Source organism: Phocoena sinus, chromosome 7 (genome assembly GCF_008692025.1).
Source record: "Phocoena sinus isolate mPhoSin1 chromosome 7, mPhoSin1.pri, whole genome shotgun sequence".
NCBI lineage: Eukaryota > Metazoa > Chordata > Mammalia > Artiodactyla > Phocoenidae > Phocoena > Phocoena sinus.
The window spans coordinates 58862176-58890116 of NC_045769.1; the positions used below are offsets into that span (position 1 = coordinate 58862176).

Genomic DNA, 27941 nt, shown 5'->3' on the forward strand with positions numbered 1-27941 from the left:
TTCAGGAGACTTACTCAGTCCCAGAGTGGTCCCATTCTCTTACAACTACCCAGAAGAAAAGTGCAGTAAGTATAATTGTACACTGTTTATCCTTCTTCTCTTTATCACTTTCTGTCAGTGTTGAAGACCAGCCCTTTGTCGACAGTTGCTTGTCTGAGTGCTACTAGGATACCCGTTTAGGTCAGACCTGGCCCGGGTCAAAGTAGTGACCCCAGTTGGAGGTTAAGATTGCAGTTTATTAGTTCACATGCTTATACTCAACGATTCCATGTGCCAGGGAAGCTGAGGTCAGAGACACTTCTGGCCTCTGCCTCATGCTGGGCCAGAGTCTGTCCTTCCTAATAAACGCATAAGCCCTCTGTATGACCCTGGATCACCAGTTTCAATTAATCCATCTTCAAAGTCATTTTCTTTCAGGAGTGTTTCTGCCTGTTCTTGCCAGTGGAACTTAGTTTGGGCTATAAGTTTTTTCTATGATAGAACTCCTTAAATTTGAATCTGAGGAATCAAAGATTGGGGTAATGTTTCTTCCCTTCCAGAAGGATTTAGGGTACTGGAAAATTGGTCTCAGCAACTCTAGCAATTAATTTTGCACATCAAGAGTGTAAGGTATGTTTTTTTAAGCCATGCAACTTCCCCCTCCCAGTGAGCCCCTTTTCCCTGAGTCCTGAGGACGGTGGTGCCTACCCTTTGCCTAACTTGTTCAACAGAATGGCCCATACCAAGGTGACCTCGGGTCTCCACCCCTAAACATAAGAGAGACTGTCATAATTTTTAAACGTTCCCTTTCAAAGAGCATCTCATTTAACCTCTGCCTTAACAGATGCCTGTTACACACTTTTAAGGCTTATGGTATGTATTGCCAGTTGTTCTCTAGAGAGGTTGCACCAGTTTACACTTCCACCAGAAAAAAATAGATTGCTAGGAAAAGACTTTTAAAACCCAAACTGTGTTGTTAAATGTCACTGATAATTAGAATTGTTTTAATATTAAAGGAAACACAAACTTAAATCCCAATATTTCTTGGTTATTTGCCAGATACTCATTTTATTTGGCCACAGAATTGTGATCTGTAGCATCTCAAATAATGTCAGTCAGTCAGTCAGCCAGCCAGTTATTTATTTATTTATTTATGGCTGCGTTGGGTCTTTGTTGCTGTGCGTGGGCTTTCTCTAGTTGTGGCGAGCGGGGGCTACTCTTCACTGTGGTGCACAGGCTTCTCATTGTGGTGGCTTCTCTTGTTGTGGAGCACGGGCTCTAGGCGTGTGGGCTTCAGTAGTTGTGACATACACGCTCAGTAGTTGTGGCACACAAGCTTAGTTGTTCCGCGGCATGTGGGATCTTCCCAGACTAGGGCTCGAACCTGTGTCCCCTGCATTGGCAGGCAGATTTTTAACCACTGCGCCACCAGGGAAGTCCCTCATTGTGTTTTTAAATTCGCTTTTGGTGAAGGCAGGAGAGGGTACTCATTTACTAAAGGTCTCCTGAGTGCAAGGTGCTTAATGTATGATACCTAATACAATCCTCACAACACACCTGTGTTGTTACTATTCCCATTTTAGATGATATTGTTACTCTATTTTATAGATAAAGAAAAGAGAGGTAGTAAATTTCCTAAAGTCACACAGCAAGTAAAGGTTGATGTTCCCCTAAGAAAGCCCTGTCTAGGACTAGATGAACAATCCCCCAGGGAAAGAACTTTGATTATTAGCCTCTTACTCTCTTACCATCTCCAAAGTGAAAACAATCTCCAGGGCCTCCTGCTCATAGGTGCAGGCTTTGCGCAGAGTTTACAAGGAGTTAGGGCCAACTGCAAAGGGAGAGGGCACAGTCCTATACACTTCTTTCACTTCTGACACCAATTGCAAGTTGGAAGGGGTTCCCTCAAATCACACTTGGGTTCGATGATTCTCTAGAAGAACTCACTAAACACTGTTATACTGAGAGTCATGATTTATTACAGGGAAAGGATACAGATTAAAATCAGCCAAAGGGAAAAGCACATAAGACAGGGTCTGGGAGAAGTACAAAATGCAGAGCTTCTCTTATCCTCTGTGGAGTCAGGACGCAGACTCTTCCGGCATTGATGCGTGGTGATACACATGGAATATTTCCAACCAAGGAAGCTCTCCCAGTCCTGAGTTCAGAGTTTTTAATGAGGGCTTTATGATTGATGGCCCACATGGTTGATCTCATTCTCCAGCTTGACTGACACTGTGACCCAAAACCCCACCCTAAGTCACATTGGTACTCTCTGGCTAGCCCAAGGCTCCCAGACAAAGAAAATTACCTCCTAGGAGCTGAAGGCAAAAGTCAGACCTCTTCTGGGGCGCAAGATTAAATTCTTTACTACACTGGGTCTCAGCCTTGTTGAGTGCCCTTCCTCTTCCTGGCCGCATGTGCCATCTTCCGCGTGGTGGGTCGCGAGGTGCCTGGTCACTGCAGCTTATGCTGTTTGGACGCTGGCAAGGAGGCTGAGACACACACATGAATATGGGTGAGTGCCAGGAGAGTGAATGTCCACTCTCCTGTTAAACCTGGAACTGTCCTAGGATTGAATGGCAATATAACAGCATCCATATGGCATCAATGAAATCATTAAATGACTTGAATGCTTAGAGGCAGATTTTTCCTCGTATTAAAAATATATAATTCAATTAACTTATTAAGATAGATGTCAGTATAATTAACCCTCCAAACATACACACACCCCACCCCCACCCCCTAGTAAAGTAAATATGTATATATCTGTATGTCACTGTGCTGAGGTCATATTTCATCCTAATGTTATATCATTCCTATGTGAGTTTACCTGAGTTGGTAGTTTTCCTAAATAATTGCTCATTCATATACCGACAGTCCTCATTATTCTTGATTCTGTTTGTGTTTGCAGATTTGCTTACTTGCTAGCATTTATTTGTAACCCTTTTAAAATAAATACCTGTGACACTTTCATAGTTATTCGCCAACATTTATAGAGTGGCAAATTGAGTTGCATGACCTGAATATTCCCGGCTGGGGTTGAGCAAGGCCACGCTGCCTTCTTTGTTTTAGCTCTTATACTGTTAACAAGTGTTCTTTTCATAGCCTATTTAGTGCCACATTTTTTGCATTTTTGTGACTTTTTATTGGTGATTTTACTTTTTAAAATGGCCCCTAAGCATAATGTCAAAATCCTGTCTGGTGCTTCTAAGTGCAAGAAGACAGTAATGTTATCTTGAAGACAGTGATGTTATCTTGCAGGGAAAATACATGTGTCAGATAAGTTTCACTGAGGCATGAGTTATAGTACAGTTGGCTGTGAGTTCAATGTTTATGAATCAACAATATATACTAAATAAGGTGTGTTTAAACAAAAATACACAGAAAACAAAGTTATGTATTGATTGGTTGATGAAAATGTTGTGACCAGAGGCTCACAGGAACCTAACTTGTGTTTCCCCAGGTGCAGTGGTTCAGTATTGGTTAATTCAGTGTTTATGGTGACGTTGTAGAATATAACTACTGAGAATAATGAGAGTCAGCTGTATTTGCTGCATTACTTCATTCATTTATTCATGTAATCTTTTATTCATTCTTTGAGAAAACATATATGAAAACTTCTCTTGGGTGCCAAGCAATTTCTACATGACTTAGAATTTCCCTTTTATGTTCTTTTGCCCATCATCAGTAGTCTTACTGTAGCCCTCTGACTCAAAGTATTTGTGTGGTTTATGATAACACATCATAAATGAAGTGTGAGATTGCATTTTAACGGTTGGGAGTTGGGCGCTGAATGTTTCGAGTCTCTGACCATTTTAATGTGAGCTACCTATATAAGAAATCACCCTCCTCAATAAACTTCCCAGTTTTCTTGCCTCCTTGGAGACCACGATTTTTAGGATCAGATTCCTTAGTGGGTTTCTGTTGGATGCCAGCAGAGCCAGGTGATGTGTCTGGCCACACCTCCCCACACCAAAATGCTGTGTCTGCTGGTTTGGCTACATGACCTTGCAGGCAGGGCTTTGTGCTGGCAAGATTATTCCTCAGCTGTGCTTCACAGATGAGAAGCCAGACCACGCTGTCCCCTCTCCTTTCTCCACTTCCCCCGTCTCCCTCGTGTGCTTGTATTTCCATCTCTCTCCACTGCCTCTTCACACTGTCTCCTAATTCACATTCAAGCAGAGTGAGGGGAAATGGACCTGGAGAGCACATGTTCACCTCATGTTCTTTGTGGCTCTCTAGATACACTGTCCTACATTGAAGTGTTGCTCATTTCCTGGTTTTGATTGTCCAGGATGTATGAGGACTAAGGTCTGTACCTTGCTGTTCTTCTCTCTTGATGTTAGTAAAAGTTTCACTGGACTCCCCCAAATGTGATGGAGGGAAAGATAGAAAAGTTCCAATGATTTCAGGGATCTTTCAGTGGAATGATCATAGAATTAAGCCCAAAGACCTTGTTGATATTACCTCAGTGACTGTAAAAGCAGTAAAAATTAAGCGTGACGTTTTTATGTGATAAGCAGTTGAATAAATACAGTAACTTTCTTTGAACATCTTTGTGAAATTGTCCTCCAAGGAAGGGAGAACCAAGATTAAAAAACCTTTGAATGCCCTTTAGTGCCTAGCATGATGCCTAGAACAAATAGACCTCAACAAATATGTACTAAATGAATTAATGATTAAAATATCTCATTTAAAATATAACTATTCAGTAATGTTAATTTGATGTTTATTCTTTCAGATACAGATGAATATAGACCTCCTGTTTGGAAATCTTACTGTAAGTATACAAATAAATTGGGTGGGTTATAGTGCTTTATAAGTAATATAAAAATATCAGGAACGTTAGATACGAAGAGTCATTCCATTTTGTGTCCATTATTGAAAAATTAATTCACAACAGAATTTGTGAATAGCACAGAAAAAGAAACTGGGGAAATAGGAGCATTTCCACAAAGTCTGTCATGGTTTGCATGTCAGGAATGCATCTCATCCCTCTGAACTCGCATGGAATTCCATATTATGGAACTTGAGACCACTTGTTGACAGTGGCTGATAAAACTAATGCAAGGAGAAGCTAACGAAGAATTCAAGGAATCTAATATTCTTAGATCCTGTTTTTTATATTAAAAAAGGAATAAATAAATAATGATAAGTCAGGAGGCTATCTTGCTAGTAAGAATGAGTAAAAAGTGGTCTTCTTTTTTAGGAATTGCCTTCCGAAATATAAAAGAGAGACACTGAATCTATATTGTTCTTTAAACTTGGCATTAGAATACAGATTTTTTCTGAAGAGTCTAGGTTCTTAGTCCTTTATTTCCCCTTCCTTGTTGCCTAGAGAATATTATTGCATCAAGTAAAAGCTACTTCAGAATTTAAAAAAATGGAAATAGGGTTAATATAATCAGAGTTGTTTTTTAAAAATCCATGAATGCACTGTTGCAGAAACCAGTACTGTAAACTTTCGTTTGTTGTCTGTAGAGTCAAATAAGCAACCTAAAAAACCTGTACTTTAAATACAGATTATTAGCATCTTTGTAAATGTTGAGTTATTCTGAATTTTGATATTTGTAAGTTGCTGAAATTTGCTGACTGAAAGAGCAGCAATTCAGATTCTCACTTGTTTTTATGTTCCCAGAGCAACAGATAGTTTATTGTAATAGGTTGCCACTGGGGGCTAATTATAGTAAGCAAAATATGAACAGTCTCTAAAAATATTGCCATAGATGCGTTTTCCCCCACCCCTGCTGCTTCTGTTTTGATTCTGGGGAGTATAGTTCAAAGAATGTATAAAAATGACTGATGATCTTTACCTCTCAAAGATTTTGTCTCATAACCTCATTGGCGGGAAGCCTGTTTAAAATTCTTCTCTGCATTTTCTGGTTTTCAGTTTATCTTTATTCTCTTTGCTCTGATTTGTGCCTTGCACATTTTAATGTAAGAGCATTTATAAAACCTCAGACTGTTATTGAATCATGGTGGTGATTTTTCCCCTGAAGAATATTGATTACTAAATGTGGTGTATGCAATCTGTATTTTCTGTATCTTCCTATGTCTTACAGTAGCTACCATTTGTCTTAAAAATGGCATATTTCTTTTTTTTTTTGGTGATAATACTGAGTTTTATAGTTTCTTTTAGTGACTTCAGTGCCTGAAGAACACTGCCACGCCCCCATCATCTTAACAGTAGAAACAGGGAGGAAATTATTAGAATAGACTTTATTTTCTGACCATCAAATGCAAAAACTTCCAGTTCAATGAAATTTTATGATTAAACTGTGCTAAAGCCACGCAGAAAGGTCCGTATTTAAAACTGGTCTTGTGAAATTTCCTTATGAAATCATGATGTTGTCTTCTAAGAATTTGTATATGTGCAAATTTTAACTAACGAGAAAACATGTAAAAGTTACATTGTCACATTGAAATAATTGTTGTGATGATCATTTAGATTGTTAAACGTATTTGTCAAAATTCTGATCCTAGAAAAAGTTGGGATGTAGGTTGAATTCTTTTTTCTTTTTGTTTGTTTGTTTTGCCTTTACCACTCAGTCAGTTTTATAGTTTTATGTCTAGCTTGCTGTAAATAATCTCCAGTAAGGTATTTATTAATAAAATTCATCTTTATTAATGAAGTTCATCTGTCCCAGAGTCTGTACGTTTTAATAGGAAAAAATTTTTAAACTGACAAACCTGTGACACCCGTATTTCATCAATAGTGACTGAAATTTTAAGTTACTGGAGTAGTAGGCCCTGCCCAGTACCCTCTATAATTGAGCCATGACATTTTGTTTAATTCCTATATATGCCTTGATCAGAGTTGATAGTTAACAAATTCTGTTTGATCGTCTTTGGGACTGACAAACCATAATGCATTCGTCATCTTCTCTGTATTGTGACTTAAATTTTTGTAATTAAAATACTCCTCAAAATGGTGATAAAATCTAAATGGATTGAGATTTTTAAAAAATCAGGTATGTCAGTCCACATAAGGAGATACAAGCAGAATGAAAGCTATTCAGAATGTTCTGATTGTTCACTTCTATTCTGTACTACATCTGTAAAACTGAAGGGGACAGTTACATTTTCATGTCAAAAGTTGCAGCATGTTAAGGATTTTTTTTTTTCTGTCTTTAGCTTGTTGGGGTCTGAACAGCTTTTCACAGTGTGATTCTATGAGAAACTTATTTTCACTGTGATTCTATAAGAAACTTATTTTACCCATGCCTCTCTTGTGCTTTCTGATTTTGGTTTAGTTGAGCTTGTGAAAACATAATTCTAAAACCTTACAAGTTCAAACCAATAATTAAATAGAATTAGCAAGATTCTAAGTTGAGAACTCTTTTAAGACAAGTACAGTTTTGTTGCTTTTCAATATGTATTGCTTGAATTAAACCAGGGGCCAAACATGTAAATAAATGAGGCAAGTGAGGCAGGTGGGGACTGTGAGAAAGCAGAGAGAGGATGCCCTGTATGTAGGGAGTAGCTCATAGTTAGCTCCCCTTTACTGTGGGTATCTAACACTCTGAGTCCAGTGTTGTCACATCTTCTAAGTTTTCAAGAGAAGCTGGAATTCTCTTTTGCTTTTGTTGTTGTTGTTAAATCTCTTAATTTTTAAATGTTAAAAACAAATTTGAATTTGGAAAACAGCAAACCAAACAACACATGTGAGCCAGTTTTGATCTCAAGATACCAACTTGTGATCTCTGAACTTGATTAACAATGTATTGTCTCTAGATACTGAGAATTTCATTAATAAGTGCATAAACATTGACACTTCTAAGGTGATTGAAAAATGTTGAGTACTTTAATTATATGTCTTCTCATCTTGAAGTTAGCTATTAATTTTTGGTGAATCATTTAACGATTGTGCAATTTAAATTTTCAGCTGAGTTCTGGTTTAAATGACAAAAAAACTATAAATTGAGAAGGGCCTGAATTAATTACTCTTTATTACAATGTATGATTTTTTAATGATCCTTTTGATGGGTATTCTCTGAATTCATATGTTATATTCAGTTATACAATATCCAAAGGCCCTCCCTTTATATATATATTTATTAAAAATGAGTCTTAAAGATAGACTAACCATTGGTAGCCAATAAGGAGGCATTTGTCTAAAAATTACTCCTCTCCATGAAATAGAACTATACTCGTTGAAACTCTGATTAAAACAAAGGGTGAAATTCTCATGTGATGATATTTTACTCTTTTTTTCATACTGGCTTATCTTAATATTTGCTTGCTGAATAGGTAAATGCATTATTGGTGATAACCAGATACTACAGTATTTGTGCTTTGAATCAAAATCAACATTTTACTTTCTGTAGTAACTTCTAATGTCCTTCTTGACCACCATTCAGTTTTCGTAATTCAGTTTCTATAGGTGACCCTACTTTCCAAAGCATTTGCTTGACAAAGGGAAACAATTGATCTTTTGAGAATTGCTGGTCAAAACAGAAATGTGAACTGAATTTTCACATCTTAGAGTTATAGTTACCAACAGGGAGGAATGGACCTGAAGCATGGACCTTTTTGCATATCATGATTTGGTTCTCTTGGGAGGATGGAGATTTACAAATATCTCTGAGTGGTACACATGTGCTCTCACTGTCAGGGCCAGACAAATTTAGTTTCAGTGCTTTCTTTGTTCCCTTCCCCATCTCAAAATTATTCCCTTCATATCATCTCTTTAATCCATACAAATATATTCACAGTAGTATTTTTGAAAAACTAACTCTCACAGTAAAATATGGGTATCTAAAACTATTTTAATATGTTACGTCTCGTAAGGATTTTTGCAACCAGGAGGATAAGGCAAAGGAATACATTTCTCTCAGTAGATTTCAAACATTATTAAATGAGAAGTGTTTTGTTTATTTTTTTGATTCTTAAACAGTAAAGCTGTATCTTCTTAGCACCTTTTAAATTATAGCATTACCATGTTGTTATGTTTTGGTGATGAACTGTGGATGCATGCTGGTACCCAAATATTATTGTAAAGAATTTTATGTATTAGTATCAGTCACCTACATATAATAATAGCTAGTCTTTATTGAGTGTTTACCATGTGCCGGGGACTATTTTAAGTCTTTCACATATAGTATTTAATCCTTTCAGCAATCTATGAAGTAGAAACTATTTTTATCCCCATTTTCAAATGATGAAAGCCAAGGCTCAGTATGCATTGTTAGAGGCAGAGCCCCAGTGTTCAGACCCCAGGTGGTCTGGTTCAGGAATTCAGATTTGCAACTGCAATACTCTGTTGCCTTTACATAGCAATACAGAACAGTGATGTGTGTCTGTGTATGTTCTCAGTATATTTAGTGTATGTATACACACATATACATATACATATTCTAATTGTATATGTTTATATATGTCCCTATACTATATATGAATGAATATGATCAGAGGTGGAGTCTATATAATGACAGTTGAAATGTGAGCCATACATTGTCTGACAACCCCAGATGCTGGGTAGTTTGATGTTATATTGATCAAATGTCTATGTATTTAAATACAGTATTAAATTCAATTATATGTGATTATATGTGTAGAAATAGAAAACAGATTTTCTCCAAGAGATAAACTCAGACCTACGTAAACACACTTTCTCTGATAACTACACGTTCTATTCATTTTTTCTTTATTTTAAGTCAAGAAGCCTGAAGTGGGTCTTAGAAGGACATGGTATTGGTATAATTTTCACCAATCCATTTTCAGATACCCTAAAAATTATCCTCTGGCAAGCTATTTAAGTGTCTGAATTCTCTCTTTTGCTGCATTTACCCTAGTTGAATAAGTGGTGGTAACTTTGGCTCAGAAATTTTGTTTCTAGGGGAGATTATCTTTGAAGATAGATGTTCACAATATAAATAGGGGAGAAAAACAGTGTATGTGTTACATCTAGCCTATTAATCCTAATTTTAGTTTCAAGTTTGACACTTAATAATGTACTTTTAAAATATACAACTAGTATTTGTTTATAGCAGAGGCATGCTTTATGTAATATATCCACAAAAATTGGGGAAACTAAATGACCAGATTATGGAGAACAGAGCCAAATATCCAATACTGATTTGTCATAACACTTCTGTGGATTATGATTTTCTTATTTGTGTTTGCTCCTGGGCTTTCACTAAATTTAGTTTGGTTTACTTTCTTTGCTTCATAGCAAAATTTAATAACAAATAGGACTGTACCACAGTTTTCTTATGAACATAAAAAAGCAGGCAGGTTTTGATTCCTAATATACTCAGATGCTCTACATAAGGGAAACTGACATGTTTTATTTTCTAACTTCCCAGTATATCAACTGCAACAAGAAGCCCCTCATCCTCGGAGAATTACCTGTACTAATGAGGTGGGTGTAATGAAACCATTACAACGAAATGTCTCTCAATCATTTGTTTCCCAAACTTTGACCTTCCTCAGTGACATGGTTATTTGTGGGATTAACTTTTGATGCTACTTAGCATCATAAAATTGTAACTTGAATGCATTTTTCTTAACATTCTTCTCACTTGAAATAACTACCACTTTTTAATGGACTGTTTGGAACACAGGATAGAATAAGACAGTATAGTTTTAAGTGACGTTAGTATTCTTTTCAGTGAATTTTTACATTCTTCCATTTTTTAGTGTTTTATTCTTTACATTTTAAAACAGAGTTTGAAGGCATCATTGTAGCATTATTGAAGTAATTTTTCCATTAAAAAAAAGATCTAAATCATGATTTTAAAAAGCAAAAGTCAAAAGCAAAATCATGGACAGTTCACCAAAAGAGATATGACATATATGACATGACAGTATATGAAAAGATGTTCAACTTCATTAATAATAGAAATGCAAATTAAAATACACAGTGAAAAATTTCACTTTTCAGATTGGCAAAAGTTCAAAAACATAGAATATACCCCTTAGCTGGTAAACCTGTGAGGAAATAGGCACGCATGTATTGCTGATGGGAATGTGAAATGCTACAACTTTATGAGAGTTTTGTAATATCTAACATCTGCATTTACCCTTTGACCTACCAGTCCAAATTCTAGAGATTTACTCTGATGAATTGCCTGTACAAATATGGAATAGCATGCGCTCAAAGTTTTTCATTGTAGGATTATTTGTAATAGCAGAATATTGGAAAAAATCTAAATGTTCATAGGCGACTGATTGAATAAATTATAATACTAAAAAGAAGAAGGAAGATTTCTACGAGCTGATATGGAATGATTTCCATATGCAAGATGTATATATAGTAATTATGGTCCCTTTTTAGTAATAAAGAAGGGAAAATAAGAGAAAAAGCTTATTTTTGCAAAAGAGAGACACAGGAGAGTTAACCCAGATACGAGTGAAATAGTTTTCCACAAGGAGGGGGTGAGGATCAATGTAGAGGGGATAAGGATGGAAGTGAGATTCCTCTGAGGGTGTGTTTTTATATAGTTTTGACTTTTGAACTATGCAAGTGTTTCACATATTCAAATATCCAAATTAAATTAAAATGATTTTAAAAACCCTAAAATTGAATACAGATAGAAACAAATGAACCTAACAAATTCATAACATAATCACTCAAAATTAATTTAAGTAGTTTTTAAACATATTATTTTGGCTATACAAATATAGAGGGAAATATTCTAAGATCCATAACCTACAAAAAGATCTTTTAACTATAGTTACTAGATTTGTTGTTGTTAGTGGTACTTGTTTAGAAATTCTGCAGTTATTTTGTTATAGGATAGAGCAAATAAATAATTATATTGGATTTTAGGGAACCAAGGTTTTTAGGAGATATTAATATGGAATAGGGGAAATTGAGAGGTACCCTGTGGTATTGAATTTGAGGTATTAATAAATACCTATGACATCATAGATTTTTAAAAATGTATTTTCCATCTCAGTTTATGGAAAGGGCTTAGAAGCAGTGATGCCCCAGTAAGAACGAATAAACCCAGTGTCCAAATTTTAGTTTCCAAATACTGTTTGCTACTAAAAGGAGCCAGTGCTCCTTAGAGAAATTCCTGATTGTAGAATATGGGGCAGAGAGGTCCAGGAACATCTTATGTCAGAAAGCAAGAAGGGCTCAAAAATGGATGAGGATGTGTCAAAAACACATAGGAGCCCACTTGAAGAGTTCCCAAAAGCAAAATTTGGGACCATTTGACATCAAAAAGAATAATGATAGTAATGAATTACGACACATTGAATGAAAAAAGAATGTGTAAGTCTATAATGATACTTACAAAAAAACCTATCCCAATACAAAGAGGGAAAAGAAAGGGGAGAAAATTGTTCTTTCCAGCACTAGTGCCTAAAAATGTAGAAAGAATGATAATGATTTGCACTGATAATTGAGTCAGGCAAGGATCACCACTAGACGTTAAAACATTGAATAAAAGGTTGTAGGTAAACAGAATAATCACATGGTCTTGATTATTTATGAACTGCAAAGAGAAAAATATTTTCATCTTTATAGTGGAGAAGTCTAACAGTCACACCTTTAGTCAGGTGATCAAATTTAGCATTACCTGCAATGGGACAGACTGACACGTGTCTCCTAAATGATGCAATGAAACATACACAACATCATTTATGTAGTATTTCTGCCTAAAATGTTTAACTTAAATCTGTTTATGAAGTATAAGTCAGACCAATCCAGAATGTGTACATTCTGTGAGACAACTGTTCTGGGCTTTTAAATAATTTCATTTTCATAAAAGAAATAACAGTTGTGGGACCATTCTAAAGTAAAGGAGACTAAAGAGGCATGCCAACCAAATGCAATGCATGCACCTCGATAGAGTTCTGGTTTTATACATATATATATGTTTTTTTTTTTTTTAAAGCTACACATTCTGGGTACAGTTGGAGAAATTTGTGGACTATATATTAGGTAATATAAAGTCGTGGTAACTTTCTTATGATATACTGTTGAAAAGAATTGCGTCTTCATTGTTTAAAAAAATGTTGAAATGGATTTTGTTATTGTGACATCTGGTTTAAAAAAACATTAAATAACTCTGAAAGCACATAGTCACAAAGGAATGAATTTACAAAATTAGGCAGGGATTTCATGAGATTACCTTTTATTTATTTATTTTTGGCTGCATTGGGTCTTCGTTGCTGCGTACAGGCTTTCTCTAGTTGCAGTGAGCGAGAGGCTACTGTTCATTGCGGTGTGCGGGCTTCTCATTGTGGTGGCTTCTCTTGTTGCGAAGCACGGGCTCTAGGCATGCAGGCTTCAGTAGTTTCAGCACGAGGGCTCAGTAGTTGTGGCATGCGGGCTCAGTAGTTGTGGCGCATGGGCTTAGTTGCTCCGAGGCATGTGGGATCATCCCGGACCAGTGCTCAAACCCATGTCCCCTGCATTGGCAGGCAGATTCTTAACCACTGCGCCACCAGGGAAGTCCCGAGATTACCTCCCCCCCCCGCACCTACCTCCTTAACCACTCCTTCTCAATCCTGGAAGGGCGTCAGAATCTCCTCTAGATCCTTTAAAAACATACGTATGTTCAGGCCCCTTCTCAGACCTTTTGAAGTATGATCTTTGGTAACGGAGCTCAGAAATCTGTATGTATAGGAAGCCCACAAATGATTCTGACCTACAGAGATGTTAAGTCAGCACACTTTTCTTTAAAATCTTTGAAAAAAGAGGATACTTCATGCATGCCCTGGTATGGAGTAATCTCCTGGAGGGAGACCTGGAGTACTCAGCCCTCCCACAGGTGAGCCATCACCAGCTAGGTACTGAGGCAGCACAGAGACCAGACTCCATTTGGCCCTTTACTCATCTTTGAAGATTCTACTGTGTTGCCCACTGCTGCTGAGACTGGTATATGTTTAGCACTGCAAGTCTTTAGTTATGATATTGCAAAAAATAACATCTTGAAGATGTTTTGACAAATAAATTTGACTTTTGAGTTATTCCTGAGAGAGTTAAAAAGAAAGTTCCAAGGAGTTTCTGAGGAGAGATTGTTCAACTAAGCTTCTACATTGCTGATTTTGCTTTAGGTAGTTACTTGTGCTACTACTTTATCTGCTTATTAGCAAATTGAAGTTTTTCTTCTTCATTTATCCTTGTCTGCTAGAAATGCTTGCCATTTTCCACCCGTACAGGTTCTGATGACTTCACTTTACTCATCCTCTCAAATATTCATCTTTGAACTAAGATGAGCTCTTTATTCATGGGCATAAAGAGAGACGATTAGTAGAAATGGACTCATGTTTTTCCATTACATTTCTTTTTTGTTTGTTTGTTTGTTTGTTTTTGCGGTACGCGGGCCTCTCACCGTTGTGGCCTCTCCCGTTGCGGAGCACAGGCTCCGGACGTGCAGGCTCAGCGGCCATGGCTCACGGGCCCAGCCGCTCCGCGGCATGTGGGATCCTCCCAGACCGGGACACGAACCCGTGTCCCCTGCATCGGCAGGCGGACTCTCAACCACTGTGCCACCCAGGAAGCCCTCCATTACATTTCTTAATCATGTCTTAGTTCACTATGATGATCCACCATTTTCTCTGTTTCAGAGAACTGTCAGAATTGTCAACTATCGTGTATTGAGGGCTATGATTTGTATAGGACAAGTTTAGAAGCTTGAATACCAATAGTTTGTCAAAGGTCCTGTTTCAGTAGAATCATAGGATGTTTTAAGAGACCATCCAGTCCAACATCTATACCGTATCTCTGAGATAGCTTTGTGCCTTCCAGGGGAATTAATGACTTCGTTGTAGCCATTCTGTCTTCAAAGAGCTCTAGCTGAAAGAAGGTTTGTTCTTCAGCTGTACTAAATGCTCTCTCTCTGAACCTTCTAGTTTCAATTCTAGTTTTGTCCTTGGACTTTTGCAGAATCAGTCAAATCTTTCCCCACATAACAACCTTAGGAAACTTAAACTTCAACCTTTAGAAACTTGACGCTGCACCTAAATTTCTCTTCTCAAGCTACAAAATGAGTTACTCATAAGCATTGTTTTCCAGAATAGACATACCAATCACAACCAAATACGTTATTGAGAGAGTTGGCAAAGACCTGAATCATAATCACTTGTCTGAAACTGGGTCTTTTCCTGTTTCCTTTCCCCTCTTCTAGTGCCAGTTCATTTAATTCTGTACTGTTCCTGGCCTCTTAGATAAACTTAACTTTACATTTTATTTTATTTGATAAGAATACTGGTGAAAGACAGCAGAATCTTCTAAGAGAGTTATTTAAAATAACTAGAAATTATTTCTGAAGGACACTTTAAGGTCCAAAAACCACCTTTAGTAAATGAGTGCACAAAGGCATCCTGCCAGGCATTTGGGGATATCCATAACTGTTGCAGTGCTTTAAAGCAATTCTGTGATTAGTATTATAGAAAGATAATCTATCATGAAACTACATCATTAAAATAATCTCTGCCTTATCTTGTTTCTGTATTAAAAGTTATCTGTGTTCACTTCAAGATGCTCTTAAATCAAAGATCTTTCTGAATCTAAAGGCTTTTGTAGGCAGTCTTGTCTCAGTAATTATAAAGTGTTTCATGTTACTAATTTTATTTTTAATTTATTTTTTTTTATTTTAAACATTTTATCAAGAAGGCACTTTTTTTTTGAATACAGCAGGTCCTTCTTAGTCATCAGTTTTATACACATCAGTGTATACATGTTAATCCCAATCTCCCAATTCATCCCACCCCCACCCCCCTGCCGCTTTCCCCCCTTGGTGTCCATACGTTTGTTCTCTACATCTGTGTCTCAATTTCTGCCCTGCCAGCCGGTTCATCTGTACCATTTTTCTAGGTTCTGCATATATGCATTAATATACGATATTTGTTTTTCTCTTTCTGACTTACTTCACTCTGTATGACAGTCTCTAGATCTATCCATGTCTCAGCAAATGACCCAATTTCGTTCCTTTTTATGGCTGAGTAATATTCCATTGTATATATGTACCACATCTTCTTTATCCATTCATCTGTCGATGGGCATTTAGGTTGCTTCCATGTCCTGGCTGTTGTAAATAGTGCTGCAGTGACCATTGGGGTGCATGTGTCTTTTTGAATTATGGTTTTCTCTGGGTATATGCCCAGTAGTGGGATTGCTGGATCATATGGTAATTCTATTTTTAGTTTTTTTAAGGAAACTCCATACTGTTCTCCATAGTGGCTGTATCAAATTACATTCCCACCAACAGTGCAAGAGGGTTCTCTTTTCTCCAAACCCACTCCAGCATTTGTTGTTTGTAGATTTTCTGATGATGCCCATTCTAACTGGTGTGAGGTGATACCTTATTGTAGTTTTGATTTGCATTTCTCTAATAATTAGTGATGTTGAGCAGCTTTTCATATGCTTCTTGGCCATCTGTATGTCTTTGGAGAAATGTCTATTTAGGTCTTCTGCCCATTTTTGGATTGAGTTGTTTGTTTTTTTTAATATTGAGCTATATAAGCTGTTTATGTATTTTGGAGATTAATCTTCTGTCCATTGATTCCTTTGCAAATATTTTCTCCCATTCTGAGGGTTGTCGTTTCGTCTTGTTTATGGTTTCCTTTGCTGTGCAAAAGCTTTGAAGTTTCATTAGGTCCCATTTGTTTATTTTTATTTCCATTACTCTAGGAGGTGGATCAAAACAGATCTTGCTGTGATTTATGTCAAAGAGTGTTCTTCCTGTGGTTTCCTCTAAGAGTTTTATAGTATCTGGTCTTACATTTAGGTCTCGATGAGTTTATTTTAGTGTATGTTGTTAGGGAGTGTTCTAATTTCATTCTTTTACATGTAGCTGTCCAGTTTTCCAAGCACCACTTATTGAAGAGGCTGTCTTTTCTCCATTGTATATCCTTGCCTCCTTTGTCATAGATAAGTTGACCATAGGTGTGTGGGTTTATCTCTGAGCTTTCTATCTTGTTCCATTGATGTATGTTTCTGTTTTTGTGCCAGTACCATATTATCTTGATTACTGTAGCTTTGTAGTATAGTCTGAAGTCAGGGAGTCTGATTCTTCCAGCCCTGTCTTTTTTCCCTCAAGACTGCTTTGGCTATTCGGGGTCTTTAGTGTCTCCGTACAAATTTTAAGATTTTTTGTTCTAGTTCTGTAAAAAATGCCATTGGTAATTTGATAGGGATTGCATTGAATCTGTAGATTGTTTTGCGTAGTGTAGTCAGTTTCACAACATCGATTCTTCCAATCCAAGAACATGGTATATCTCTCCATCTGTTGGTATCATCTTTGATTTCTTTCATCAGTGTCTTATAGTTTTCTGCATACAGATCTTTGTCTTCCTAGGTAGGTTTATTCCTAGGTATTTTATTCTTTTTGTTGCAATGGTAAATGGGAGTGTTTCCTTAATTTCTCTTCCGGATTTTTCATCATTAGTGTATAGGAATGCAAGAGATTTCTGTGCATTAATTTTGTATCCTGCAACTTTACCAAATTCATTGATTAGCTCTAGGAGTTTTCTGGTGGCATCTTTAAGATTCTCTAGGTATAGTATCATGTCATCTTCAAACAGTGACACTTTTACTTTTTCTTTTCCAATTTTTATTCCTTTTATTTCTTTTTCTTCTCTGACTGCCGTGGCTATAACTTCCAAAACTATGTTGAATAATAGTGGTGAGAGTGTCCACATTAGTGGACAGAGTTTTTCACCATTGAGAATGATGTTTGCTGTGGGTTCGCCGTATATGACCTTTATTATGTTGAGGTAGGTTCCCTCTATGCCCACTTTCTGGAGAGTTTTTATCATAAATGGTGTTGAATTTTGTCAAAAGCTTTTTCTGCATCTATTGAGATGATCATATGGTTTTTATTCTTCAATTTGTAAATATCGTGTATCACATTGATTGACTTTGCGTATATTGAAGAATCCTTGCATCCCTGGGATAAATCCCACTTGATCATGGTGTATGACCTTTTAATGTGTTGTTGGGTTCTGTTTGCTAGTATTTTGTTGAGGATTTTTGCATCTATATTCATGAGTGATATTGGTCTGTAATTTTCTTTTTTGGTAGTGTCTTTGTCTGGTTTTGGTATCAGGGTGATGGTGGCCTCCTAGAATGAGTTTGTGAGTGTTCCTTCCTCTGCAATTTTTGGGAAGAGTTTGAGAAGGATGGGTGTTAGCTCTTCTCTAAATATTTGATAGAATTCATCTGTGAAGCCATCTGGTCCTGGACTTTTGTTTGTTGGAAGATTTTTAATCACAGTTTCAATTTCATTACTCGTGATTGGTCTGTTCATATTTTCTATTTCTTCCTGGTTCAGTCTTGGAAGCTTATGCCTTTCTAAGAATTTGTCCATTTCTTCCAGGTTGTCCATTTTATTGGCACAGAGTTGATTGTAGTAGTCTCTTAGGATGCTTTGTATTTCTGCCGTGTCTGTTGTAACTTCTCCTTTTTCATTTCTAATTTTATTGATTTGAGTCCTCTCCCTCTTTTTCTTGATGAGTCTGGCAAATGTTTTATCAATTTTGTTTATCTTCTCAAAGAACCAGCTTTTAGTTTTATTGATCTTTGCTATTGTTTTCTTTGTTTCTATTTCATTTATTTCTGCTCTGATCTTTATGATTTCTTTCCTTCTGCTAACTTTGGGTTTTGTTTGTTTTTCTTTCTCTAGTTCCTTTAGGTGTAAGGTTAGATTGTTTATTTGAGATTTTTCTTCTTTCTTGAGGTAGGCTTGTATAGCTATAAACTTCCCTCTTAGAACTGCTGTTTTTTTTTTTTTACATCTTTATTGGAGTATAATTGCTTTACAATGGTGTGTTAGTTTCTGCTTTATAACAAAGTGAATCAGTTATACATATACATATGTTCCCATATCTCTTCCCTCTTGCGTCTCCCTCCCTCCCACCTTCCCTATCCCACCCTCCCTATCCCACCCTAGAACTGCTTTTGCTGCATCCCGTAGGTTTAGGATCATCGTGTTTTCATTGTCATTTGTCTCTAGGTATTTTTTGATTTCCTCTTTGGTTTCTTCAGTGATCTCTTGATTATTTAGTACCGTATTGTTTAGCCTCCATGTGTTTGTGTTTTTTACGTTTTTTTTCCCTTTAATTCATTTCTAATCTCATAGCGTTGTGGTCAGAAAGGATGCTTGATGTGATTGCAATTTTCTTAAATTTACTGAGGCTTGATTTGTGACCCAAGATATGACATATCCTGGAGAATGTTCCATGCGCACTTGAGAAGAAAGTGTAATCTGCTGTTTTGGGATGTAATGTCCTAGAAATATCAATTAAATCTATCTGGTCTACTGTGTCGTTTAAAGCTTCTGTTTCCTTATTTATTTGCATTTTGGGTGATCTGTCCATTGGTGTAAGTGAGGTGTTAAAGTCCCCCACTATTATTGTTACTGTTGATTTCCTCTTTTATAGGTGTTAGCAGTTAGTTGCCTTATGTATTGAGGTGCTCCTATGTTGGGTGCATATATATTTATAATTGTTATATCTTCTTCTTGGATTGATCCCTTGATCATTATGTAGTGTCCTTCCTTGTCTCTTGTAACAGCCTTTATTTTTATTATTATTTTTTTGCAGTATGCGGGCCTCTCACTGTTGTGGCCTCTCCCATTGCGGAGCACAGGCTCCGGACACGCAGGCTCAGCGGTCAGGGCTCACGGGCCCAGCCGCTCCGTGGCATGTGGGATCTTCCCGGACCAGGGCACGAACCTGTGTCCCCTGCATTGGCAGGCGGACTCTCAACCACTGCGCCACCAGGGAAGCCCTTACAGTCTTTATTTTAAAGTTTATTTTATCTGATATGAGTAATGCTACTCCAGCTTTCTTTTGATTTCCATTTGCATGGAATATCTTTTTCCATCCCTGGACTTTCAGTCTGTATGTGTCCCTAGGTCTGAAGTGGGTCTCTTGTAGACAGCATATATATGGGTCTTGTTTTTGTGTCCATTCAGCAAGCCTGTGTCTTTTGGTTGGAGCATTTAATCCATTCACGTTTAAGGTAATTATTGATATGTATGTTCCTTTGACCATTTTCTTAATTGTTTTGGGTTTGTTTTTGTAGGTCCTTTTCTTCTCTTGTGTTTCCCAGTTAGAGAAGTTCCTTTAGCATTTGTTGTAGAGCTGGTTTGGTGGTGCTGAATTCTCTTAGCTTTTGCTTGTCTGTAAAGCTTTTGATTTCTCCATCGAATCTAAATGAGATCCTTGCCGGGTAGAGTTATCTTGGTTGTAGGTTTTTCCCTTTCATCACTTTAAGTATATCACGCCAGTCCCTTCTGGCTTGTAGAGTTTCTGCTGACAAATCAGCTGTTAACCTTATGGGAGTTCCCTTGTATGTTATTTGTCATTTTTCCCTTGCTGCTTTCAATACTTTTTCTTTGTCTTTAATTTTTGCCAATTTGATTACTATGTGTCTCAGCGTGTTTCTCCTTGGGTTTATCCTGTATGGGACTCTCTGCGCTTCCTGGCCTTGGGTGGCTATTTCCTTTCCCATGTTAGGGAAGTTTTTGACTATAATCTCTTCAAATATTTTCTCTGGTCCTTTCTCTCTCTCTTCTTCTGGGACCCGTATAATGCGAATGTTGTTGTGTTTAATGTTGTCCCAGAGGTCTCTTAGGCTGTCTTCATTTCTTTTCATTCTTTTTTCTTTATTCTGTTCCACAGCAGTGAATTCCACCATTCTGTCTTCCAGGTCACTTATCAGTTCTTCTGCCTCAGTTATTCTGCTATTGATTCCTTCTAGTGTAGTTTTCATTTCAGTTATTGTAATGTTTATCTCTGTTTGTTTGTTCTTTAATTCTTCTAGGTCTTTGTTAAACATTTCTTGCATCTCCTTGATCTTTGCCTCTATTCTTTTTCCGAGGTCCTGGATCATCTTCACTGTCATTATTCTGATTTCTTTTTCTGGAAGGTTGCCTATCTCTACTTCATTTAGTTGTTTTTCTGGGGTTTTATCTTGTTCCTTCATCTGGTACATAGCCCTCTGCATTTTCATCTTGTCTCTCTTTCTGTGAATGTGGTTTTTGTTCCACAGGCTGCAGGATTGTAGTTCTTCTTTCTTCTGCTGTCTGCCCTCTGGTGGATTAGGCTATCTAAGAGGCTTGTCACCTTTTATTTTTATTTAGGAATTTTTTGTTCTTCTCATTTCCCATTTTTTCTACCCATGATATGCTATCATAAAAGAAATGTTACCTACTAAATATAGAAAATTAGAGAAAGCAAAGCATATAATTCAGCACAAGTACTAATGTAAAATCATGTCTTACTTAGTCATATTGACTTCAACCAGTTTTAGTCTGAAAAAAGTTCATTGACTGTTATTATGCACTTTAAAAACTTAGAAATAAGCGTATTAATGTTTATATGCACATAGCATAGTTTTATTATTGCATATAACATTTAAATTCCCAGTTTGATCTATTTGCAGGTAAACTCGTTTGTGATAATTCATAATCATTATTTGTATGATTTCAATTGAATCCATTTCAAATTGGTTGTAAGGTGGTTATATTACTGACTAATCCTTTATTTTGATTATTAGTGTAATGCTGCACTGTCTGTGAGTTTGAAAAGACTATTTCCAAGTCAGTTCTTAAATAATGATATCTAAGACATCCAAATGCTGTAGTTGGGGAGGAGAAACTTCTCCACCCTCTTAAGTTTAGTGGCTGGGGCCTACAAATTAAACTTACAAAAGAGACATTAACAGGAGAAAAGATTTATTTCGTATGCATTTGGGTAAGGAGGGGCTCACAGCAGATAAATAAAAGCCCCAAAGAGGCAGTTACACCCAGGGGCTTTTATGCCATTTTAATAAAGGGTGTTAAAGTGTGCACAAGAGACAAAGGAAAAGGGAGTCTAGGCTTCTGAGGGAGGTGGTAAATTGTGGGAAGGTGATTAGGAAATGTATAGTAAATAAGGGTTGTTTAGTAAGGGTTATTATGCAGATTCAAGTCATCTTGGGTGTCTTTCAAGTCCTTCTGTTCTCCTCCTTCTGCTTTGGGAGAGGAGGACACCTTTACAAGGGGAAATTAAATCTGTGCCCTACATTTAGGCCGAAATGTGGAGGGCAGGTTGCTCCTCTTGTGTTTGCTCTTTCTTAATTGCCTTCAGCTCAAAATAATCCTTATGCTAAAGAGGCATATCTTGGGGTGGCATATTCTGATCCCCTTTACTATCTAGATATGAGAAAAAAGAATTATTTTAAACTTGAGTTTTATTTGACATTCCCGTTATAAAAATGCAGAAAAGATATAATTGGTGTGTGAATTTTATTTTGGACTTACTGCTTATTGTACTGTATAACAGTACTGTATTAATCAACAGTGTTTACTTAATTTCTTTTAATTCAAGATTCTTTTGCATAAAGGAAAATAATTATTCAGCAGTATAAGGCCAAAATCAATTATGTCATCAAGATGATTACTTAGGTAATCAATGGAAACATATTGTGGACTAATGCAGGAGCATCAAATAAATAATCAGTATTTGTCTTGGATTGTAACACTTACTGAACCAAACTTGGGTCCACTCACCCACATAGCAAAGCCAACTTATTGACACTGGGTTGTGGTAAAGAGAAGTACAACGTTTATTGCATGGCTAAGCAAATAGAACGGGCACCTCATGGTCAAAAGAACCGAACTCGCTGATGGCTTTCAGGGAAAGTATTTTAAAGGCAGCATTTTGGGTGAGTGCTGCAGGGTGCATGGCTTTCTTCTGATTGGCTGGTGGTGAGGTCATGGGGTGGTGTTTCAAGAATTTTAATCATCAACCCTCTGATTCCAGTCAGTCTAGGGTCTGCATGCTTGTGGTCAGCACATAGTCACCATCCTCCATCTGTGTATGGGTCTTAGTTCCTGCAGAACAACTCAAAAATATATGTCAGATTGTTGTGTATATCCTTTGAGGAGGAACTAGGACTCTATTGCTGAACTATGTTTGTTGACTGCTTTTCCTCTGCATTTCTTCACATCCCTAATTAGTAACTGTTTGAGTCTATTCCTTGGAACTCAGGAAAGGGCCTGGGAGACTGAAGCCTTTTTCTACAAACAAGAAATGGGGGTTATGGAGAAGCTTTTGTACCTGGGAGGGCCCTGCTCAGTTTCAACACCATTGGGCTGCCACACCACTTGGGGCCACCACCAGCCCCTCAGCCTTCACTACTTGTCCAGGATTTTCATCAATGAGTAGAGTGTATTCAAGAACTTTCCTCTTTTTACCTCAGTCACATAGGCCTGATAAAGTATTTTACCTTCAACCACCTGCAAAGATCTCGTGATTTGACGGAAAGGCCATGATCTCGTCTTCTCAAAATGTTGGGGGCCCCCATTCTAATGTGTCTGAGACTCCACTGTTAGGTTGTATGGAAGTTAATCTTGATTTCTGTTTTTTTAAAGGTGACGTTCTTTATTAAAAAAAATTTTTTACAGACACTACTAAAGTCCCTTTTTTGCTATTCCCTTGGGCCCCTCAGTTCAGTTACCTCCTAGCTTCCTATAGGTACCATTTGAATTTGGTATATATTTTTCCAGATATCTCTCTATGCTATAAATATATATTATTGCATGTGCATGTGCTTTTCCTAAGTGGTGTCATACTGTATTACTTATTTTATAGCTTATAACTGTACTATTCAATAGTTTGTCTTGGTGACCTCTTCATGTTAGTTCCTGTAGTTCTACATCATTCCTTAAAACCATGCATGTTATTTATACTATAAAGCAGTTTAGTTATTCCCCTATTGGTATATATTTACTTCAATTTTTAAAATGACTGTGAACAGTGCTTCAGTGAACATTCTTATATATGTTTTCATGTGTACATGTGCGAGTGTTCCTGTACAGTAAATACTGAGGGTTTGCACATTTTTAGTTTGAATAGACACTGCAAAATTGTTCTTCTGGATAACATTTCACCATATAATACTGTAGAACCGTAAATTAATTATTTATGACCTAAACATTGAATTTTTTTCTCAAAAGCAAAAGTTTGCTTTCAAACAAAAGTAGATGCATGACCCTACTCTAATAAGCTCTGGACCTAAAAATAGAATAGCCATCCTCTGTAGCTATAGGGACCAACTGGTATATTTTTAGTACACTGAGTTTTATGAGCAGAGAAATTATGCAATAAGACCAAATCAGGTGGAATTTACTTTGAGAATATAAATAACCTGACTACAACCTCAGCAGACAACAGAAGATTCCTGAAGGGTAAAGTATTATTTAAATATAACATTCAGGAAGAGGTAAAATCGTGTCTCTCCTACAGAAATGAAGATGAACATGTGTTAAAACTGTATTTTCTCACCACAACAAGAGAGAAGCCCGTGAGCTGCAACGAAGACTCGACGCAGCCGCCCCCGCCATAAAAATGTATTTTCTCATGTGATATGAGTAAACCAGGCAGATGTTAATAATCAGTTCAAAGGGAAAAGTCAAAATAGGAATTTATAGGAATTCAAGGAATGTTGAGATGAATTGTAGTTAAAGACAAAACCTGTTTTTCCCCTGAGAAGGGGTAGGGAAGAAGTCAGTAAAACCACTACCACACAGGAAAAGTGTGTGTGTGTGTGTGTGTGTGTGTGTGTGTGTGTGTGTATGTGTATCAGTTACCTACATCTTACAGAGTTCTAAAATAGCTCAAAGACAATGATCTGGGCTACATAAGCCAGCAGTGTATGCTATATATCATGCATTTCATTGAAATACAAAATTTATTTATTCAAGACAAATAAATATCTCAAGTTTGCTGAAGCAGTACCAGACCTTGATGACCTGTGGATAGGTAACCTAGACTTGGTAGTCAGGCTCTGTGTAGAGGTGAAGGGAAGACAGTCACTGAAAGGATAGACTTTGAGTTTAGCTTTGGGAACTGCCATATTTAACTAATTCAGATGAGTCAGTGTCAAATAGACAGAGGGTTTGGGCCCTTCTTGCTATTCCTGAATAAGAATCCCAGTTTTACCTTAGGCTCTACCAAGAAACCTTGAACAAGTTCTCTAACCTCTCTGATTCTCAGTTTTCTTCATCAATAAAATGAGAATGATAATACTATCTTAATGAGGATGCAGTAGAATAATTCATCTCATTGTGAGGATTAAGTGATCTCCAAATGTAATTATAGCACAAAGCACAAACTCAATAAATGTAGTCCATGGTGTCACCCAGGTACCTCCTCGGGAAAGCTTATTCCATTCCTGTCAGGACCCAGTTTAAATGTCGTCTCAGAGAGGTCTTTCCTGACCATCCAACTTAAATACCTCGTTAGTCCTCACTTTTCTGTTACTCATTCTTATTTTCATTACAGCACTTATTTGTGTTCGTTTGTTTCATTTCTTTAAACTTATTTATTGTCTGTCATCATTAGAAAGTCTCAGAAGAGTAATGACTTTTTGTCATATTACAGGTAGGACAATGCTTATCACTTATTTGCCACTAAATAAATGTTTCTTGAATGAACAGGGCAAATATTTTAAGTCTACCCTAGTAAAAATTCCTTAGAATCTATTCTCCTGGACCTTTCTTTAGGTACAATGAGCACACCAGCCATGAAAAGCTAGGGGAGATAAACTGTGGTGAGGGAAGAGCTGATGGGAGAACAGAAGGGCAAGATTATATGGAGATGTTAACAGAATGGAGAATATGGTGTAACAGGAAGGGAGAGGATGGGAGAGAAAGCCACAATCTGTTCTGACACAATCGTGGCATTAAGTTTTTGGATGTTTCATTTTACCTTTTGGATAAAGTGATGTAAGTATTTTTTCAGATTCATAAAATCCTAGAAATGAAAGATAATTTAGTCTGACTCTTTTTACACACACAGTGTTTTATAGATAAGAAAAAGGTCTGAGAGATGAAGTGACCAGTCCAAATGGCACAGTCAATCTGCTGATAGGACTGGGACCCCAGACTCTGATTTTTCTAATCTTATTCTAATTCTTTTTCTTAATATATGCTTTAGTTTGTCACATATTCAGAATGTTGAGTTATGTTCTAAACATTTCCATTTTCACAAATATCCTTTTTTCTCTTTCCCAATAGGTAGAAAATAGACCAAAGTATTACGGAAGAGAGTAAGTATGGATTATCAGAAAACATTTTGTAGATTGGAATGTATAAGAGAGACAGGTAAATGGATGCTTTTAGTAAAAAAATAAAAGCAAGAGGAAGGAGGTATTCAAGTTTGAATGAGTTAAATTATTTTTCTGATTGTAAATGTAATTGTTGTAGTTGGTGAAAATATAGAAAATAAAGATAAGTGTAGAGAAGAAAATAGCATGGGAAAATGTGTACGTGATAATGTTAAAGATGCAAGCCATATATGTAAATAAATAATGCTAGATGTATATATATGAGGAAAAGTATATATTTGATTGTATGTGTTTATTAAGCATATAGATACATATACATACATGTATGCATGTAGTAAGGTATGGTGGTTTATTCTACATTTATACTTTTATTTTCCAAATTTTCTGTAAGTAAATTCATGCTACCCAGAAATAACTAATGTTAACAGTTTGAAGTATTATCTTCTGAAGATCTATTTTCTTAATGGTTTTTACAAAATTGAGTTATTATACATATACTTTTTATAGCCTGACTTTTCCATTTAATATTAATAATGAGCATTTTTCTATTTTATGAAAAATGTAATAATTTTTAAAGTCCTTAATTCTTCTGATTATTTAAAAAAAATAGAAATATAACCCTTCGAGGAAAAGAATAAAAATCACCTATAATCCCATCATTACCCAAATAAAATCATTTGTTTTTCATGGCTGAAGATCATATCAGATAAACAATAATGTATATAACAAATATTTAAAATTATCTAAAATTCTGTTTAAGTTTTCAGGACTCTTATGAGTAGAACCTAGGTGCTTAGGAGTTGAGGGGAGACACTGGTGTTCTTTATGGTTATACCATAATTTAGTCATTTCTCTGCTTTTGGCATATAGGTTGACTTTAAACGATAGTATTAAAAGTAACACTGTAAGAAATACCTTAGTGCATTAATCTTTTTCTGGGGCGGAAATTTTGGGTCAGCTGGTATGAATAGTTTTAAGAGTCTTTAAATACCATCATCAAGTTGTGGTCCAAAATTTGTTTCCTTGAATGAGATTTTCTTGTGAATTAATTGAGTTTTTAAAAACAAGGAGATACTAAATTTTACTAACTTTATTAGTTTGTGTCATGTAAACTTAAAATAATATACCAATATGCTAATCTAATATATGTGTTATTACCACAGATAGGTTACTGTCTTCTTACTCCTACAGAATCAGAGTGGACCTGGTTTTGAAAGATTGAGGAATTTAAGGAGATAAGAAATTCTAGGAGCCCATTGTTAAACCTCCTTGTTCTAATTGTCATGATTTGAGCGTATGTACTACAAAGTGCTTTAAGACTTAAATTGAGAAAGACCGAACCTCTCCCATGAGAAAAATTTCAAAAAGTTGCCACTTGAGCCCTCGTAAAGTTCTTAAATTATTAAGGTGCTATTTCAGGGCCTTTTCAAAATATCATTCCAAATTCAAGGGACTGTTGGGTTTTTTGTACCTTTAAAAGCTACGGTCTCATGTGAGCAGTTGTTCAATTCAGTTTTCTTTGAGTTAATGAAAGGACATAATATTTGTGTAAGTTCTTTATAAACTGTACATCACCATACGAATATAAGGTGGTTTTATATTTTTAATATTAATCATTAGTTACCACGGCTGTTTTTTAATTTTTCAGTGTTTTATGTCAGAATGTTATAGGTTGAATCTACTGTGTTTGTATAAGGAGTGTGTTATTTTTGTTTACTCTTCTTCCTCCTTTTTTCTCTGTTAATCAAAAATAGGGTTTTAGCAGGGAGTGAAAGCGAGTATTACAATTGTTTGCTTTTGGCTTGATATGCGGTGGTGCAGATCATGCACATTATTGAGCAATCATGCCAATTAAGGGCAGCCCAGGGTACCTGGAAAATTGCCAACTTAGACTCTGAGCCAAAATTTTTGGAGCAATGCCACTGGTGTGAAGAAAGGAAGT

The 27941-nt window shown here is 36.4% G+C and overlaps 1 protein-coding gene across 2 annotated transcripts in view; it reads left to right on the forward strand.

The window, feature by feature from the left end:
• Positions 1-27941, forward strand: part of CHN1 (chimerin 1) — a 178369-nt gene that overhangs the window by 41178 nt on the left and 109250 nt on the right. For both annotated transcript variants that reach the window (XM_032637672.1, XM_032637673.1), the window contains exons 3-5: positions 4724-4762; positions 10290-10345; positions 25950-25981. In XM_032637672.1, coding sequence (XP_032493563.1) covers positions 4724-4762; positions 10290-10345; positions 25950-25981 — 127 coding nt within the window. The remainder of the gene's footprint in view (positions 1-4723; positions 4763-10289; positions 10346-25949; positions 25982-27941) is intronic.